The sequence below is a fragment of the Haematobia irritans genome, chromosome 1 (assembly GCF_050003625.1).
Source record: "Haematobia irritans isolate KBUSLIRL chromosome 1, ASM5000362v1, whole genome shotgun sequence".
Classification (NCBI taxonomy): domain Eukaryota; kingdom Metazoa; phylum Arthropoda; class Insecta; order Diptera; family Muscidae; genus Haematobia; species Haematobia irritans.
The window spans coordinates 14,935,090-14,954,126 of record NC_134397.1 but is presented as its reverse complement, the minus strand read 5'-3'; the positions used below and the strand labels follow the sequence as shown (position 1 = coordinate 14,954,126).

The 19,037-nt window shown below is 33.6% G+C and overlaps 4 protein-coding genes and 2 long non-coding RNA genes across 7 annotated transcripts; 4 read left to right on the top strand and 2 right to left on the bottom strand.

The window, feature by feature from the left end:
* The first annotated feature begins 704 nt into the window (after window positions 1–704).
* On the top strand, window positions 705–3,654 carry LOC142220279 (uncharacterized). Its single transcript, XM_075289314.1, has 4 exons — window positions 705–1,237; window positions 1,366–1,722; window positions 1,785–2,353; window positions 2,518–3,654. Exons 1-4 carry the CDS (start codon window positions 1,117–1,119, stop codon window positions 2,722–2,724), a joined length of 1,254 nt encoding a protein of 417 aa, XP_075145429.1. The 5' UTR covers window positions 705–1,116; the 3' UTR covers window positions 2,725–3,654.
* Window positions 3,655–5,387: 1,733 nt separating this feature from the next.
* LOC142237608 (uncharacterized) lies at window positions 5,388–5,895 on the top strand. Its single transcript, XR_012722524.1, has 2 exons — window positions 5,388–5,645; window positions 5,713–5,895. It is a non-coding gene; the product is annotated as an uncharacterized LOC142237608 (long non-coding RNA).
* Window positions 5,896–6,813: 918 nt separating this feature from the next.
* On the bottom strand, window positions 6,814–7,202 carry LOC142237603 (uncharacterized). The gene is made up of 2 exons (XR_012722522.1): window positions 7,091–7,202; window positions 6,814–7,023 (listed from the first exon to the last, which is right to left on the bottom strand). It is a non-coding gene; the product is annotated as an uncharacterized LOC142237603 (long non-coding RNA).
* A 2,519-nt stretch (window positions 7,203–9,721) lies between these two features.
* Window positions 9,722–10,566, top strand: LOC142237597 (uncharacterized). Its single transcript, XM_075308957.1, has 3 exons — window positions 9,722–9,835; window positions 9,902–10,323; window positions 10,389–10,566. The coding sequence occupies exons 1-3, from the start codon at window positions 9,772–9,774 to the stop codon at window positions 10,431–10,433; spliced, it is 531 nt and encodes a 176-aa protein (XP_075165072.1). The 5' UTR covers window positions 9,722–9,771; the 3' UTR covers window positions 10,434–10,566.
* Window positions 10,567–13,191: 2,625 nt separating this feature from the next.
* Window positions 13,192–16,676, top strand: Arl6IP1 (ADP-ribosylation factor-like 6 interacting protein 1). Of its 2 annotated transcripts, XR_012717852.1 has the most exons (4): window positions 13,192–13,454; window positions 13,532–13,903; window positions 15,544–15,814; window positions 15,892–16,676. XR_012717852.1 is itself a non-coding variant. In XM_075289313.1 (3 exons), exons 1-3 carry the CDS (start codon window positions 13,437–13,439, stop codon window positions 15,754–15,756), a joined length of 603 nt encoding a protein of 200 aa, XP_075145428.1. In that variant the 5' UTR covers window positions 13,193–13,436; the 3' UTR covers window positions 15,757–16,676. The 2 variants fall into 2 exon arrangements, 1 of the variants encoding a protein (XP_075145428.1); XM_075289313.1 differs by having other exon boundaries at window positions 13,193–13,454; window positions 15,544–16,676.
* LOC142220276 (uncharacterized) lies at window positions 16,665–18,939 on the bottom strand. The gene is made up of 3 exons (XM_075289312.1): window positions 18,688–18,939; window positions 17,918–18,624; window positions 16,665–17,710 (listed from the first exon to the last, which is right to left on the bottom strand). The coding sequence occupies exons 1-3, from the start codon at window positions 18,831–18,833 to the stop codon at window positions 16,722–16,724; spliced, it is 1,842 nt and encodes a 613-aa protein (XP_075145427.1). The 5' UTR covers window positions 18,834–18,939; the 3' UTR covers window positions 16,665–16,721.
* Window positions 18,940–19,037: the final 98 nt, after the last annotated feature.

The window sequence follows — 19,037 nt, the reverse complement described above, 5'->3', positions numbered from 1 at the left end:
TTTCTGAAAAAAGTGCTTTGCCGTCATTTTGTCTGTACAGAATGCGCATTTTTAAAATGTTACCAGCAACCTAAAAAAATGCTATCATTTCAGCGGGCAGAAAAGAATTCAAAGAAGGAAACAGGGCAATCGCAGCACTCTCGTTTGTTGGCAGTGCTGAAAATTCCAGTAATTTGCCTCTATGCGTGGCACTATTTTCACAACAGAATTCGAAGCCTTTTCGCACTTTTGCCTGTTTTTTTAGAAAAGAACCTAAAAAGTACATTTTCCGGCCAAAATGCAAAAAAGTGCGCATTTTTCATAAGAAAAGAAAACGCCATAAGTCCGAAGGCATAATCGATACTGCTGCATGTTTATGGGATCTTATAATAAGCTGGTTGCCCTTGGCGCTTCACAATATATAAAATGGCTCTTCTAACAATAGTTATGGCAAAATGCTTTCATGTACATTTTGTACTTTTTGATATGCTTCCCCATCACAGTTGGCGATTGTTGTAGTGACATTTACGAGTTTGTGGTAGCGATGAGGATGAAGTGGAATTTTGAAATGCTTTGCAGGGATAGCCGACAAAAATGGGTTGGCTTCATTCTTTGGTCTGAAGTGCCCATTATCAAGCAATTTATAGGGTCGTCAGGGTGCAGGCTTTTTTTTGTACAATAATTGAAGAAGTTTGGCAAATCCAAATTTTTTATAGTTAGGTTGGCAAATTTGTTACACAGATTACTGAACAGCCATCCAGAAATCATTCACAAATTTTATTAATTTGGTTCGATCCTTGCTCTATATTAACAAATTCTGCTGTTGTATTAAAATAAGCAAGGAATCACAATAGGAAAAACAACGCAGTGAAAACATTCGACAGTTAATTGAAAAATAAAGTTAATTGTTTGCGTTGATCAAAACAACTTTCCCTCGTCTTGTACTCACACACACACAATTACATACAGCGCATACAGTTTCATCGGAGGTGGAGGTGGTAGGAAACGGGTTGGAGCTAATGGTTAATTATTGTATGTACAAAAGAGGCGCAATTATTTATATTTCCCCAGTTCAACAGAAGACCTAAAGATAAATAGTAAAACAAAAGTGATATACTGGCTCTATTGTGGGAGAAAATGGATGAAATGCTGTACTCGGCCACCTATGTGGACAACTACATAGATTCGGTGGAGAATCTTCCCGACGACATTCAAAGACATTTATCTCGTATTCATGATATAGATGTACAGTATCGAAGTAAGTTGAATAGTGGGACTAAAAGGAAAATATTAAGGTGGAAAGAAATAACTTGTATAGGCAGGAAAAGGCCTTAATATTTGAGGTTATTTTTATAAAATATTTTTTTTTCTACTTTTGCCCTGCAGGCCTCCTGCGTGATGTTGATCATTATTATGATTTATGGAGAACATTGCAGAATGGTGGCGAATCGAATACTATTAGAAGAGCTCGTTCAGTGACACGAATGCAACAGAGTTTGATACAGGCCCAAGAACTTGGAGATGAAAAAATGCAGATAGTAACCCAGTTACAAGAGCTTATTGACCTCAAGACGCGTCAATTAGATACGGATCAGAAGAATCTCGATATTAAAGAGGAAAAAGATGATATAATGCAAATGGCGTTAGAAGAATGTGGGGCACCAACACCTCAAAAACAAACTCGAACACAAAGTCCATCACGCGCTGGTGAAGTTTCAGCAATAGCTGGAGCTATAGCAAATGGTATGTGTATTTACAAAGGGTCCATTTTTGGAAACATAATGAAATTTCGTTTTATTTAATAGGGTATGGTCTTCCAAATACTGCTAGCCTTAATTCTATGGGAGGTGGAAATTCAACACCCAATTCAGAGCGATCTGGAAGTGGTACGGTTGGCTCCACGAGTAACAATTCGAATGGCAATAATGGTGGATTAATGAACTCATCTAATTCGGAGAATCAGCGATCCAACAGCAAACGATCCCGTCGTCGTAACGATACTGCAGGCAATATGGAGTTGGGCGGCAATGAATCTAATTCTGCCAATGAGGGAGGAAGTAATGGTAATGACCGCAACATTGGACAGAAGGCTTCTAATATGGCAGCATCACAGAAAAAGAATGCTACAGTCCAAAATCTAGCCGGTACATCTGTGGTAACAGCGTCGGCCATCATTGGATCAGGTTCTGCTTCTGGAAATGGTGGTGGAGGTGGCGGAGCCAGCAGTGGTTCGGGCAATAACCATTCGGGCAAAAAGAAAAAGCGCAAGGCACGAGGTGGAGCCCAATCATCTGCACAGGCAAATGCCCGCGAAGAAACACCCCCGCCAGATCCAATCGATCCAGATGAGCCTACATACTGTGTGTGCAATCAGGTAAGAATAATCGTAGCTTATTTTTGTAAACAAATGCTTAAAATTGACAATAGAAATAAGAGTTTTTGGTTTGATCAGTAATGCGGGAAAAAAATTAATATGAAATTTTTGAAAAACTCGTATCGAATCGCATTTATTTCATATTCTCTTACATTTTCTTTCAGATATCCTTTGGCGAAATGATTCTCTGCGATAACGATTTATGTCCCATTGAATGGTTCCATTTCTCATGTGTTGCCCTGGTATCAAAACCCAAAGGCAAGTGGTATTGTCCGAATTGTCGTGGAGATCGCCAGAATTTGATGAAACCCAAGGCTCAATTTCTTAAGGAACTGGAACGATACAACAAAGAAAAAGAAGAGAAGACGTAAATGAAGCAATAATACCAACACATATATGCTGACATTAACACATCCTCCCATAATCCACCCTAACCACCCCCACATACACAAATCCAAAGATCCCACGATTAATATACATTTTCTGCTTGTTTTTATTTGAATTTTACTCTACAATAATGAGAATGTAAAGTTATGAAAAGGTTATTACGTTTACATATGCTAGCTGGATATGGTTAAGACTATGAATGCAGAATTATGTTTGTACAAAATATAAGGAAATACTTTTTTGTTATTGAAAAAAAAGTCAGATAGATGAAATAATTATGTCGTTATGCCGTTTCGTAGAATACAAATAATTTATTTCACCTATATAGCACTTAAATATTTTCTCTAAGCGCAAGCATTAGATAGTTTTTTATTGTATTTATATTTTATTCACCTATGAGGATCGGACTACCCCATATATATATACACTTGTAATATCATCCCCGCCCATTCATCATTACATACATACGTGGCTACACGAAAACTTAAAATTTTCAAAATAATTGTATAATTTCCCTGCATTGTAAAAAAATATGAGATTTTCTGTTTAATATTTATAATAATTTTGTTGCTATTTTGAAGACATGTAATTTGTTTCAAACAAAACGTATATAATTGGGTTTCCTTCTCATAGCATGAATTGGGGCTATTGTTTAATTTAATATGTTTTAATTTCACTTTACAAAAATGTCTTAAATATTTTTAGTCTAAATCTAGCTTTTAGTGCACTTTATAAATATAAGTTTTTATTTAAAAAACTGAAAAAAAGAACGAACAGAGCAAAAAAAGCTAATAATTCGTAAACATTTACTCTGTACATTTTCTCTTGTATTTTTAAAAACGAAAAAACATTTGAATTAATATATATATATATTGTAGTATTTACATTTAAAAATATACCTTGTAAAGAAATGACGCCCGTTTTTTTTTTATTTAAATTAAAAAGTGTATGAGATAGGTACATTACATTCAAGGCTCTCATGAGCGATTGCCTGGCACCCGTGTGATAATATGTAGGGAATTTTTGGGAATAAAATCTACCGATCTCATTTTGAGGAAATATTAACTCCGTATTTACCTTAAAACCCCTATTATATATATTTTTCTCATCTACCAACTTTTCTGGATCGCATTATACCGCGGCGGATTTGCGCAAAGTTCATTGCCAGCGGTATCCTTGAAGGTCTGGAGGAGCTAAAAATAAAGAGTAAATATTTAAAAAATCAAAAAGACCTACGCATATCAAGTAGTGTAGTGCTTTATGTAGCCGCAGGTGCAACTTTTACTCTTTTATAAGTAGAAGGACCCTGCGGCCGATGAAGGGGAGGATGTACTGGTGAAGGAGCTGCGTTGTCTTAATGGAGCCGGAGCTGAAACTTTTACTCTTTTATTAATAGAAGACCCTGAGATCGATTAAGAGGAAAAGGTAGATGAGCGGTGTTGGTCTTGAAGGCCCAACGACGCTATCAGGCAGAATCTTAGGTACCCTCCACCATGGATTGCGTAGAAACTTCTACTACAGACTGTCATCCACAAACGAATTACTTGGGTTGCGGTAACACTTGCCGATGGCAAGGTATCTTAAAACTTCGTAACACCGTCTTCTCAAAAAAAGGCCGATTAAGTAGGTATATAATTCAGTTTGACAAAATTTTCTATAGAAATAAAATTTTGACAACATTTTCTGTAGAAATAAAATTATTACAAAATTTTCTATACCAATAAAATTTTGACAAAATTTTCTATAGAAATAGTCTTGAAAAATTTTTTATAGTAATAAAATTTTGAAAAAATGTTCTATAGTTGTTAGAGACCATAAACTAACACCACGTACCAAATTTCAACCGAATCGGATGAATTTTGCTCATCCATGAGGCTAAGGAGGTCAAATCTGGGAATCGGTTTATATGGGGGCTATATATAATTATGGACCGATGTGGACCAATTTTAGCATGGTTGTTAGAGACCATATACTAACACCATGTACCAAATTTCAGCCGGATCGGATGAAATTTGCTTCTCTTAGAGGCTCCGCAAGCTAAATCTGGGGATCGGTTTACATGGGGGCTATATATAATTATTGACCGATGTGGACCAATGTCTGAATGGTTGATAGAGACCATATACTAAAACCATGTACCGGATCGGATGAATCAGTTGAGGTCTGGCTTCAACTAAAAATAAGAAAAAAATTGTATGCAAATATAGTGCACAATTGTCTAAAAAAATTATAATTCATATTTTCCTAAAATGGGGGAAGTTTGTTTAAATTGAGTTCATAAGACTCTCAAATGAGGAAGCTTTACTAAAATTGTACCTGCCTTGAGCTTCGTATAGCGCTAGAGATATTTTACCATGTTTCAAATCCAATGTTTCTTTCAAAATATGAAATTTTATTCAACGACAGAAAAAAAATATTATTTTTAATAAATTTTCTTCAATTTGACAGAAAGTGTGAACTTGATTTGAAACATGTAATTTCATCATGTTATAAATAAGTTCACAAACTCTTTCAGTTAAAATTTTCTTAAATAAAACTCATCCCTGCCAGCATTTAAAAGTTCCATTTCATCATCATCATCGCAACCACAAACTCGCTAATGACACTACAACAAATTATTAAAACATATAAACAATCGTATCCCTGCCAGCATTTCAAAGTTCCATTTCATCTTCATCGCTACCACAGACTCGTAAATGTCACTACAACCATCCTACTGTGATGGGGGGCAGCATATCATAAAGTACAAAATGTACTTCATACATGTATTTTGCCATCACTACTTTTACAAAAGCCATTTTATTTTTTGTGAAACGCCAAGCGCAACCAGCTTGTTATATTTTATTTAAATAAAAACGAAAATAAAGTTCTGAAAACATAGATTTTACGCTTAAAATTGTGAAAGGTATATTGGTGAACAATTTTTGATTTTCCAAATGGAATAAAGTGATTGTTTTTCAAATATTTTACAGACACGCTGCCTCCATCGAATAAAAACACTGGCTGATAGACGCTGCAACATGTAACTCGCTACTTGTAACTCTACCTCATCATTAATGCAAAAAATTATGTTAAATGTTATGTGATAGTGGTATAAATGTTATATTTTTAAGAATTTGTAAATAATTAATCAAATTATTAAATATCTAAACAAACGTGTTTTACTCGACCACAATGATTCTTTTACCACTATCTTAAAATGTGCTTTTTCTGATTGTTTGGAGGGTCTCTTATTGGCGTCGTTCTAAATTGATCTATAAAGGCACCTAATAATTGCACTCATGCGAAACCTTTTTGTAGTAACTTGGCGTGGTACAACTTCTCAATAGTGACGGCGCTTTTCCGACGAGTTTTTGATATCGTATATGATTGTTTTCAACGTACTGGGGATTCTCAGAAGCGCCCCCAAATTCAAAAAATGTTGGCAGGGATTTTACTTGACCAAAATGATACTTTAAAATGCACTTTTTTTGAAGCGGCTCTTATTAGCGTCGCTTAAAATTTACCTAAAAAGGCAGGGCACCTAATAATTGCACGCGTGGGATACTTTTTTGTAGTAACTTGGTGTAGTACAACTTCTCAATAGTGACGGGACTTATGCGACGAGTTTTAGATATCGTATATGACTGTTTTCGACGTGGTGGGGATTCTTAGAAGTGCCGTAAAATTCAAATAATGTTGGCGGGAAGTAACTGAGAAAATTGCAATGCCAAAAGCGTACATAGCACTGACATTAAAGAGATAATAGGACCGACAAAAAATATAGCTACTGTCCAAAATCTAGCTAGCACTAGAATTCGCACAAAAAAGAACAGTGACCCTGCCAACATTTTTTGAATTTGGGGGCGCTTCTGAGAATCCCCACTACGTCGAAAACAATCATATACGACATCAAAAACTCGTCGGAAAAGCGCCGTCACTATTGAGAAGTTGTACCACGCCAAGTTACTATGAAAAAGTTTCTCATCAGTGCAATTATTAGGTGCCTATTTAGATCAATTTCGAAGGACGCCAATAAGAACTCCTGCAAACTATCAGAAAAAGTGCATTTTAAGATAATTGTAGAAGAATCATTGTGGTCAAGTAAAACACGATTGTGTAGATGTTTATTGATTTGATTAAACATTTATAATTTCTTATAAATATATCATTTTTCGGTTTATCTCATCACATTTAACATAATTTTTTGCATTAATAAAAGAATGATGTTGAGTTTTAAGTAGCAAGTTACATATTGCAGCGTCTATCAGCCAGTTTGTTTATTTTCGATGGAGACAGCGTGCCTGGAAAAATATTTGAAAAACGATCACTTTATTCTATTTGGAAAGTCGAAAATTGTTCACCATATACCTTTCACAATTTTAAGCGTAATATCTATGTTTTCAGAACTTCATTTTCGTTTTTATTTAAATAAAATATAACAAGCTGGTTGCGCTTGGCGTTTCACAAAAAATAAAATGGCTCTTCTAACAGTAGTGATGGCAAAATACTTTCATGTACATTTTGTACTTATTGATATGCTTCCCCATCACAGTTCGCTATGGTTGTGGTGACATTTACGAGTCTGTGGCAGGGATGGAAAATACCATTTTTAAGAAAGTACAAAAAAGGTACTTTTTTGAGCGAAAAAGTACTTTTCACTAAATTTAACAAAAATTCCATTGGAAGATTATTGTCAAGAACTCCCTTAAATTGAATTTTAAAGAAAATAAAATTTTGTTTGCAAACTCCTAAATTTTAAATATTTTCTTTTTTAGTCTTATATTCGCTTACAAAGACTACCATAGTATTGTAATCGCGGCTGCCACAGCTCTACTTTATGGTACTACATAAATTTTCTCTGGATAAATAAAAATAAATTTTTGACAAAATTTTCTGTAGAAATAAAAAATTGACAAAATTTTCTATAGAAATAAAATTTTGACAAAATTTCCTATAGAAATAAAATTTTGACAAAATTATCTATAGAAATAAAATTTTGACACAATTTTCTATAGAAATAAAATTTTAACACAATTTTCTATAGAAATAAAATTTTGACAAAATTTCCTATAGAAATAAAAATTTTGACAAAATTTTCTATAGAAATAAAATTTTGACAAAATTTTCTATAGAAATAAAATATTGACAAAATTATCTATAGAAATAAAATTTTGACAAAATTTTCTATAGAAATAAAATTTTGACAAAATTTTCTATAGAAATAAAATTTTCTATAGAAATAACATTTTGACAAAATTTTCTATAGAAATAAAATTTTGACAATATATTCTTTATTTTTGCAAAATAAAATTTTTTGTTAAATTTTTCTACAAATTTTAGTAGATTACTTTTGTCTCAAGTTTCGACATTAATTGTAATGTTTTGCATTATTTTACAACGCGATCGATAACTTCTTATCTAGATAGTGTTAAAATATTTTGTCAAAACTATTGTACCATATATCTGATATCGGCTCAAAAATGTCTACACAAAAGGTACTAAATCATTCGCGGGGGTACTACGGTATTGACTAGGGTGAAAAAGTATTGAAAAAAGTACTATAGTACTGCATTTTCCATCCCTGGTCTGTGGTAGCGATGAGGATGAAATGGAACTTGGAAATGCTGGCAGGGTGAAGGCTTCGTACTTGATTTTGTAAATACCACAAAGTTAAAAACTGTATTCACAACTGTACATGCTGATTGGCTTTTTCGTAGACATGAACTTATGCGTCTTATGAGCTTTATGGTAGAATTATATACATACACCATGCGTAATTCTACCTTAAAGGTTGAATTACACACCACATTATAAATTAAGTCCGAAGGCATAATCGATACTGCTGCATGCGCTTTACAGACTATAAGTTATTCCGGACGGAATGTCGGTGTTTGTAAAGAATCTTACAGTGTGTCGGATCGATACGACTTGTCGGCGATGACTAAATAATCGGTAAATGTGTTATCGATCCCATAAACATGCAGCAGTATCGATTATGCCTTCGGACTTAATTTATAATGTGGACAATATATGGGATATGTTCGACACGACCACTGTCGTCCGGATAAACTTATAGTCTGCAAGGCTCATCAGTACTAGGACTTGAGTTCGCCTACCGACAGTAGTAATCGCTGTGTTTGTGTACAACGATTGTCTACCTCATCTACTTTCTTCATTCACAATATTTTATGACGCCGAGTCAATACTCCAAGCGACAGTTGAGCTTTTCTTTGAAAGGGTGTAAATTAGTGTTGTAAATTTTGATTACTTTTGACTACTCGTTACTATTCGTTACTTTTGAATTGAGTACTCGTTACAACTCGTTACTTTAAAAAAAAAATTAAAAAAGACATTGTGGGCAATTTTTTTTTCTTCTTTTTAAAATTAAAAAACGGTATAGAAAAGCAGATTACAACTTCGTATTCAATATTCGGTATTTTTTCGTCAGGGTATATCTAGATGGCATTGTGTATTAGTGATGCTTGCAATTTTCAAACTTTTTAAATCCACCATTGACAGTGGATACAAATATTTAGCGATCATTTTTATCGTGAGACCCAATGTTGAAATCTTCCATGGGTTTTTGAATAAACTTGGGCCCTTCTCTGAAAACAATTGGATTGAACCAGCTGAAATCAACGACATTATTATTCATACTATTTGCATGAGACGTGATCCATGTGATTCTTTAAATTAAAGCTCCCACCTACACCCAATGAAATTTTTTTTTTTCTAATGCAAACGTTTTTAAGAAATCAGATAAATTTTTCACTTTCTTCAAATATGAAGCCATATATCCTTTTCGTGTCAATTTAACTGATAAAACGATTTTCGAAAACTTCAATTAATACTTTCCAAGAAGTCAAGAATTTTACTTCCAAACCGCCAACTTACTTACCGTTAGAAGAAAAAAACTGGCATTGAAGATATTGAGTACTCATTTTCTCGTAACGAGTACTCAAAAAATTATTCAGTAACGAGTACTTGTAATCAAATACTCGTTACTTTCCCAACACTACTGTAAATTTCAAATTGTGACATTTTGAACCATGAGTGCGGACGAAATTCGAAGACTTTTATTTCGTATTTCTGAAATAAATAGCCAGTGTCAAAGTAAGTTAAATAGTGGGACTAAATCGATATTTGAAGTTAATTTTCTAAGTGTCGTTTGCTCTGCAGGAGTCATGTACGATGTTAGTGGTGATTTTGATTACTGGGCAATTTTGCATAATGTTGGCGAATCTAGTACTAGTACAAATCGGCTGGCGGTGGGAGCAACTTTGAAGGAAAAAGAAAAGAATTCCAGAAGAAGAGATCGCTCTGCGAAACGATTGCAACAGAGTTTGATATGGGTCCAAGAACTCGCAGACGAAAAAAAACAGATAGTAACGCAGTTGCAAGAGTTAATTGAAATCAAGACGCGTCAAGTAGCATTGGAAACCGCGTCGGCCAGCATTGGAACAGGTTCTGGTTCAGGAAATGGTGGTGGAGGTGGCGGAGCCAGCAGCAGTGGTTCTGGCAATAACTATTCTGCCGAAACGAAAAAGCGCAAGGCAGATCCAATCAGTGAAGATGGACTTACATACTGTGTGTGCAATCAGGTAAGAATAATCGTAGTTTATATTTGAAAAAGAATTATGTGTAGCCCTGGTATTAAAAATCAAAGGCAAGTGGTATTGTCCGAATTGTCGTGGAGATCGCCAGAATTTAATGAAACCCAAGGCTCAATTTCTTAAGGATCTGGAACGCGGCGGTGAATTGTACGAGAATTAATAAATAAATGTTAATAAATAAATTTTAATAAAATATACGGCTTGGACAGGTATATTTTTGTATTATCAAAATTGTCTGTTTAGATCTTATTGTCTTCGATTTTCAATCTTTTTGGCAGAGGAATGAAACGAGAAGTAAGACAAAATGGACCAGTATAATTTCGATAATGAAATCTTGTTTGAGATATCTTTGTTTTAAATTTTTAGGAATTACTCTCAAGAAACGTTCTTATTATTTTGGAGATTTCTTTCAAATTTCAAATTATTATGTTGAGTTAGTTTAGTTGAGATTTGGAACTATGGGGGAATACTCATTTCCAACTTCTAAACATTTTTCTCGCATACGAATATTCTTCTTTACCTCAAAATTGTTTACATGAAGTATTGATTACTAGATCAATAGCTGAATATGTTGTCTTTCAAGAGTAGTGAAGTATAGTTAATTATTGACGGATTTTTCTATTATAACGAGTTAATTATTTGAAAAAAAAATGCCTTTGACAAGAAGTAGAGAGAATTAAATGAAATTTAATTAAAACTCAACTAAAATACATAGGATTGAAATGGTTACAAAAATAAGCAAATTATAAAATATATGGGACCGTTTTGCGAAATAATTCTTCCCGCTTCTGTCAAAGGAATTAACAAAGATTAACTCTTATACTACGTTGGTTATTAGGTCGTATTTTTCATCACCGAATTTCTTACTTTTGGATTATAATTAAAAGTTCTTACTACTCAGCATGAATTCAGCATATGTTACCAATTACTGCACTGGGGGCTAATCACGGCATTCGATATCGAATTCATAATCGTATCGAAAAAATTGTCGATACGATTAAAAGTTTGGATCACGGGATTCGATCGAAATTTGATGCAATTTCTTAAGCGTTGCCAACAGCAAGAAACGAAGCAGAACTAAATGAAATGACAAAATTAAGTTAGCGTCACAAAATAGAATGTAGAAAAAAAACATGTCTTTGGAGGCTTCAAAGTAAAAAGTACATTGTATTGCATTATATCTTATGGACCCATACATTCCTCCGAATTCCTTCCTAATTGGAGGATGAGATGAATATAAAATAATTCGGCGACAAATAAGGAATAAAAGTGCACATTGTTATTGGTGTAAGTACATGGGTTTGAAATGGTGTGCACTGTTAGAAAGTCGCCTTTTGCAGGCTCAATGGACGATTTCGGCTGACGAAGGAGGCGTTCAAATGGAAAATAATTTTTGGTGGCATGTCAACGTCAATTCTATCACTTTACATTTGTCTGCCGTCTTACAATTTTTTGCGAGTGGAAGCCTTCATAATTCACTATTCTTACAAGGTGGTCCAGAAGCGTTATGTTGTCACGGAATGGTACGGTATTTATTTATTTTATTTTATTTTCTCGATTTTGTAATTTGAAGCCATGGGCCGATATAGATTAAATTACAATAAAGACTACTCCAAAATTTAGAATACAAAATTATAAAAACACAATCACAATCTCTTGGATATCGATCTAGCATGTGCACATTATATATGGTTCTTTGCCAAGCTAGGATGCTCGCTCCCGAACTCGACTATGACTAATTTTTGATTAACTTTTATTGGAGTTGCATTAGTCCTAAATATTCAAAATATGTTCATTATATGTAAATTTACTACAAATTAGCAACAATTCGAACTAAAACTAATATATTTACTATTCCTATATGGCGAAAACAATGTACAAAACAAGTGAAAAATGTTTTACGATTGCAATTTACCAATCAAAAAAATGTCGATCCAAAAAACTCGATATCGGCTCCCTTGATCCGAAAAATTTAGATTTCGATCAAAAGTTCTCGATATCGAATGCTGTGATTAGCCCCCTGAGTGATAGAAATTGTTAATTATATTTTAACAGTAAGATATGCGGTGTTGAAAAATACGATATGGGTCATCAAATGACCCCAACGTAGTATAAGGGTTAATCTTTGTTAATTCCTTTGACAGAAGCGGGAAAAATTCTTTGGGCTTGAATCTACTAATTTTAAGGATCCAGTTAATTGACGCATGTCACTGGCATGAATCATCCAATACAATGAATATCGAAAGAAATAACACGGCAGCCTTTTGTTTATTGTCAGGCTGAGGTCTATACGATTGACTATTTATTATCGTATAGACCTGAGTTAATTTATCTGCTTTATATTGAACTGTTTTAATAAAGTAACCGCCAAAATGTCAACGTCAAAAGCAAACATCGTACAGACATTTAAGAGATAAATAGAACTAAAAAAAACATAGCTACATTCCAAAATCTGCTAGCTAGCACTAGAATTCGCACAAAAACTGTGAAAGTTTCGTACTTGATTTTGTAAACATGTTTTGTATCCAATACCTCAAAGTTTGCCTACCGACAGTAGTTATCGCTGTGTTTGTGTACCTCATCTTAATTCACAATATTTTATGGAACGTCGCCGTCAATACATAAATCATCGGCTCCAAAGCGACAGTTAGCTTTTCATTGAAGGGGTGTAAATTTGAAATTTTGACATTTTGAACCATGAGTGTAGCCACCCGTATATGATTATATATCAAGTACGATATTTATTTAAAAATTGGTAAGATAATTCAATGGAAATTGTAATCGAAAACAGCCAAAATTAACTCAACTTGAAATATAGGTATCCATTCTAATATTTCACTTTAACCCTATCTACTTATGTGTGAGAACTTGTAAGTAACTGGGAAAGGTGTCCGCAAGTCCGCAAATATGGCAATATCTGACCGCAAAAATAAATGCATCATAATCTCATTCTTCTTCTTCTTCTCCTGGTAATCCTGATATTTGCATATTTTTGCAGCCAGTCCTTAAGGATATTAGTCCACTGTTAAACGTAGTGGTAAAAAAAGATATTAGAAAAAAAAACTCAACATCAATCGAATTCTCAAGAGCAATTGAAAAAAATGTCTCAAGTAGATCAAGTAGGTGTTTCTTGTAAATTATTTTCCGAAAATCCAAGACAGCCATATAAGAAATATATTTTATTTTTGTATTTTAGAAACGAGCCGTCAATAAAATGAAACATGATTTGGAACCTTGGAGAAATCTTATCGTTCATGTCGATGCCCTATTGATTTGGGAAAAAAATTTCTATCCTGCTATTATATTCGCCGGCATTAGTATTTTCTTTTTGGCTTTATGGGCACTAGACTTATCAATTATTACTCTCATGGCCTTGGGTGGCCTATTTGGCGTTCTCTTTGATTTTCTTTATCCTACAATAGCACGAGTATTATTCAATGCTGACCAATGGAATGGTGGACAAGAAGCCCGCTTTGAAAGCGTTGTGAATCAGTTGTGTGATATTAAATTCCTATTATTGGGATGGTATGAATATTTATTTGTTAACAGGGAGAAGAAGTCTACAGTGGTAAGTTCAAGTAAAACCAGCATGGAGGTTTTTATTTTTAGGACTGAGAATTAATTAGGGTGGTATATGTAAATTTGTTTGTCATCATCTATTTTTGCGAGCATTTGATATTTTATAACATGAGGGCTTGCGACAATACACTTTGTGTACTTTACACCACTTAATTTTGTCATCATAACTAGCTTTTATTTACATAAAAATGTGTCTACCAAAAATATCTCTCATAGATCTTGTTCAGATCCCTTAATTTTATGGATTACCTTAATACTTTTTATCAGTTATATTGTTTCCGAATAGCCTCCGAGCTTAAAGCTGCTCTGATAACAAACGCTTCTACCGTGAAAGAGCTTACTCTCTAAAGGCAAGTACTACGTTCGGTTTTTTTTTTACCAAAACACTAAATTACATTTTTATCAAGTCTTTTCAAATTGGAAGATGGATTGGAAGATACAATGTATTAGTTGCGAAATATTCTATATTTCTTAATTAATTGATTAAAAAAAAGAAATAAGATTGAAAACTGAACATAGTACTTAGCTTAAGGGCAGATAATTTTTGACAAATGTCTTCTGTTTTCTCATTAAGAAAATGTAAACCAGAATATTTACAAATTTTGTGAATTGGTCCAAAGACACGTTCCAATTATCGAATCGTTTAAAAATGTTGGGCCAGAGGGATATGAAGCAATCAGATCCGTTCGTATAAAAAAACAAGGCGTGAAAACTGAATCTGTTTTATATAGAAGTCAAATATGGAAGGTTTTTCATAAAAGGAGGCTGATATAGATAAATTTTTGCATACTTCCTAAAGGGTGGATGTTTACATAACGTACTGATTATCAAGCTCGGTTAACAGAAGTAAATTATATTATAAAAATATTATTCATATTTACAAAGTTGCAGGACTCTCATATCCAATGAGATCGCCGCTGTTTGCAGCCAGTTAATTTAGGCTAACTTAGACTATTCAGTCCAATGTAATACCACAGTGGCAAACTTCTCTCTTCTCCCTGAGTCCGGACGGCGTTTCAATTGCGGTTAAACCACTTAGAGAAGCTTTGAAAAGAAACCAATATTAGGGTAAGTGCAGCAAATGTGGTATACCCATTGGTTTTTCGATAGCCAAATTTTTTGTTTTTTTTTGTTTTGCCATCCACGCAACTATGAGCGAAAAATAAGAAACCCCATAACTTCAGATATATTTGCGAATTTATTAAAAAACTCATTAAGCACGTATTCATAAAATATACAGGTAATGTCGTACACCATAATGTAGTTTTTTTTATGAATGCAACATATATATAGCAATTGCATACATTTTATGCTCACACACTTTGCTGCACTTACTTTGCTGAGAGGGGATAATCCATCGCTGAAAAATTTTTTGGTGTTCGGAAACGAATTGAACCCACGACCCTTTGTATGCGGGCATGTTAACCATGGTACCACGGTGAAGCCATTTTTATTTTTACAATTTATGGAAGGTTTTAGTAGACACAATTTTTGTTATTCCACCATTTAAATTCAGTACATACTACCCTAACGACTTTCTCATCCGATAATTCGCAATCACTAAGATAATCAAACATTGTAAATTTATACTTATATCTTTTGCAACCAATAACGGTTTTTGTTTTCTAGTTTGTCATCATAATGAGTGTTGCCTTGCTTGGTCTAGCTTGGATTGGTGCCATCGTCAACAATCTTTTCTTGATGTATTTCATAACAATGGCCCTGGCTTTATATCCTGGTGTACAAGAGAAAGGTGTTCTTAATAACTTTAAAGAAAGGTTTGGCTGTTTAATAAATTCCAAAATGGAAAAAATTCGTGAAGTTACCAAGAAACAAGAATAAATTCTTTACATAGAGCAGTAAACAATGGTCCGCTTAAAAAGACGGATATAGTATCTCGGTACAGTACATAAGAAAGAAACAAAACGAAATAATTAAACGTATATTTGTAACTTATTCTTTAAAATATTTCTTTAGGATAATTAGAATTTATTCCAATAAATGCATTTCATTACACCTTAAAGAAACGAAAACAAAAGAAACCTCTGGAGATGGAAGTTTAAGGAAATCTTACAAAACAAAAAAAATGTGAAAACAAGAAAAGACGACCAAAGCATTATAGAAGTATTTAAGAAATCAAATATACTAAAAATACATATTAATGAAACATTATCTTGTCATCGTAAATAATAGAAGCACCATTATTACATCACCATTATTCATTTTCAATTATTATTATTTGTTGGTTCATACATTTCATATTTACCTTGAATTCTCTGATATGTCTCAAGATGATTAAAAAAGTCATCTGTTTTTTTTTTAGAATTCAAGTTTTTGAAAGCATATAAAAAAGTTTAATTCATGTAAACCACATTGAGCTTTGTTTTTTTTAGATTTTACTCACTTCACAATCATACCATTAAAAATTAATGAAATAAACAATGAAACGCATAATATCTAGCTCTTATCATAAAAACAAGTAAATTTAAAAAAATTTAAGAATACTTCACCATATGCGCGGGGTCATAGAAATATATGGCCTTCCATTATGGTATTACAGTATACGTTATATATCTAGCCAGAAAACAGAGTATGGTTTACCTATGCTTCATTTGAATAAGAAAAATTGCGATATGTAACGCCTACTGTAATTATAATATTTCTTTTTTGAGCTATTTGTAGTAGTTTTAAGTATGTCTATAAATTCCAGAATATTAAATATTTGAATATAAATTAAATAAAACGCCATGTTCTTATTGTAATTATTTTTTTATGTATTTTTCTTTTTGAGGATGATTGGGATGATTTTACCTTCTACCTCTGGAGCGAGATCGTTCGCGTTGTTTTTTACTTTTCTTAGTTTTCTTGTTGTGTCGTTTGTGCCTTGCACCTTCAGAATCACTGGATGTTGAAGAAGAGGTACTATCAGTGTCTGTAGAATCATGATATTTGGATGATTTCGATTTTTTACTTTTCTTTGATTTCTTTTTGGACTTTTTGTCTTTACTAGATTTATGCCTATTACGTTCTCTTTTATCTGAATCGGAATCTTCATCGGATGTCGATGATTTTCTTTGGCGACTCTGTCTATTATCGCAATCTTTATTTTTATCTCTATCTATCCTTTGATTCCTTCGGCTACTATCATCTCTATCATAATATTTATCCCGTACATCTGCTTTCGAATATTTCTCATCATGTTCATTACCTCGGTAGTCATAATTTCTGCTTTCTCTATGTTTGTATTTCTCTTCAATTCTATCGCGGGAATTTGAGGGTTTGTTTCTATTGTCTTCTCTATCAACATATTTTTCGTCTTTATAGTAGTTGGATTGCCTATCATATCCTCTGGAACTTTTCCCCAGTTCATCTTTAGAAGTACTTTCTTTGCGTGACCGATCTTCGTCTTTGTCTTCTTGTTTTGGATAGCGACTGTTACTACTTTTTCTATAGTCTTCTTCATCGGATGATATCTCTTGTATTTTATTTTTATCTTTTATTCGGTTTTCATTTTCTCTGCGGCCACTAACATTTTTCCTATATTCTTCTCTTTCATAGCGATCTACGTTTTTAGAGCGTTTTTCAGTTTCATTCTCTTGCTTTAATTTTGACTGACGCATTTTTCTATCATCCTCATCCAATGATTTATGATATGTATCTTCATAACCATCAGTGTTTTTCTTAACTATTTTAAGTTTCTCCTTACTGTCTATGGGCTTTTCTGCATCTTCCTCTTTCCAAATTATTTGACCATGTTCATTTTCTTTTCTTTTATATTCCTCGAACTTTTTTGTATCTGAAAATAGAAACGGAATGGGCTCGGTTTGATTAAAGAAATATATAAATAAATAAATTTCTATGGACTATAGAGTATAGAATTAAATGTTAGAGAACTACCTGAGATATCGAAAAACAAAAAAAACGTTGGTTGGTTAAGTTTATCTTGCCTCTTCAGATTACAAAATTGAATTAAATAAAATTCCCAATATCAGTTCATACTTACTTATGCACTTTCCATATTCCGTGAATTCTTTACGCGCTACCGGCTGACACAGAAACTCATTGAAAGCCTCTTTGGATCCACCAATAGCCATTTTTACTATGACCCTACCAGCATGATCGTCGAATCCCTCAATTTGACCATAGAGATCTTTATGTTTACCACCCAATATGCGAACATAAGCATTTCGTTTAATTTCCAATACTTCATTTGCTGCAGGAGCAACTAAAAGAGGTTTAGGTTTTAATGCCTTGTCAGCTCCTAATCCCATTCCTTTAGGTCTTACCGAAGGCATTTCATCCACTGGAGGCCCACCCTTTGCGGGTTTTGGTGGTTCTACCCAGCCCATGCCCCGTAGCATAGCTTTACCAAAATCTTGTATAGGTATGTTGTCATAATCATCCATAGATGACTCCTTGGCCCCTTCCAGAGGTAAGTCATTAGGATGGACAACGGGTAACACTAAAGATTCTGAGTTCAATGAGGTACTATTGGCATGAAGCTCGGCTAATAATTCTTTCGCTGCACGTTTCTCAATATCCTCTGGCTCATTCGAGATGACAACTTCATCTGTTTTGGCATTGTTAGTTTCTGGTGGTTCATCTTCACCCAAGAGAACTGCTCTACGTTTCATGAGACTGGCCAAAGCCGTTGATGTTTTTTGATTCTCCTTCAGGGGTATCACTAGAGCTGCTCTCTCCTGTTTTTCCCTACAACACAAAATTTCGAAATTAAAGAATGACCAATAGTCCGTATTTGTTAAGGTATCTTACTGCACAAGCTTGATTTCTTGTCCTTCTAAACATTTGATTAATTCGACTCCATTGTTGGGTTTTTCGCTTACTACTTTGTTAACATTTAAATTTACTTTTTTGTTAATTTTACTGAAACCAAAGGATATCTTTTTCGCCGGATCCATGGCGTATTATACGTTTGCTTTTTTGTGGGGGTTTAATTAATTATTTGTAATGCCTATTAGACATTAAAAAGCCAGGTTGTAAACGTTTGCTTTATTTATAATTATCAACTTACATACATCCAGTGTTGCCAGGTTAGGGGTTTCCCCTCCCAAATTTAGGGGATTTTTAACGTTTAGGAGGATTTTTAGGGTTAACATTTATTT

Bases quoted from the DNA above. Each gene is read 5' to 3' on its own strand.
- LOC142220279 (XM_075289314.1), top strand. From the start codon at position 1,117: ATGGATGAAATGCTGTACTCGGCCACCTATGTGGACAACTACATAGAT. The intron at 1,238-1,365 runs GTAAGTTGAATA...TTTGCCCTGCAG, and splicing joins TATAGATGTACAGTATCGAA to GCCTCCTGCGTGATGTTGAT. The intron at 1,723-1,784 runs GTATGTGTATTT...TTTATTTAATAG, and splicing joins AGCTGGAGCTATAGCAAATG to GGTATGGTCTTCCAAATACT.
- LOC142237597 (XM_075308957.1), top strand. From the start codon at position 9,772: ATGAGTGCGGACGAAATTCGAAGACTTTTATTTCGTATTTCTGAAATA. The intron at 9,836-9,901 runs GTAAGTTAAATA...TTTGCTCTGCAG, and splicing joins AATAAATAGCCAGTGTCAAA to GAGTCATGTACGATGTTAGT. The intron at 10,324-10,388 runs GTAAGAATAATC...TAAAAATCAAAG, and splicing joins CATACTGTGTGTGCAATCAG to GCAAGTGGTATTGTCCGAAT.
- Arl6IP1 (XM_075289313.1), top strand. The intron at 13,904-15,543 runs GTAAGTTCAAGT...TTTGTTTTCTAG, and splicing joins GGGAGAAGAAGTCTACAGTG to TTTGTCATCATAATGAGTGT.
- LOC142220276 (XM_075289312.1), bottom strand. From the start codon at position 18,833: ATGGATCCGGCGAAAAAGATATCCTTTGGTTTCAGTAAAATTAACAAA. The intron at 18,625-18,687 runs GTAAGATACCTT...TTTGTGTTGTAG, and splicing joins CAAGAAATCAAGCTTGTGCA to GGAAAAACAGGAGAGAGCAG. The intron at 17,711-17,917 runs GTAAGTATGAAC...TTCTATTTTCAG, and splicing joins GGAATATGGAAAGTGCATAA to ATACAAAAAAGTTCGAGGAA.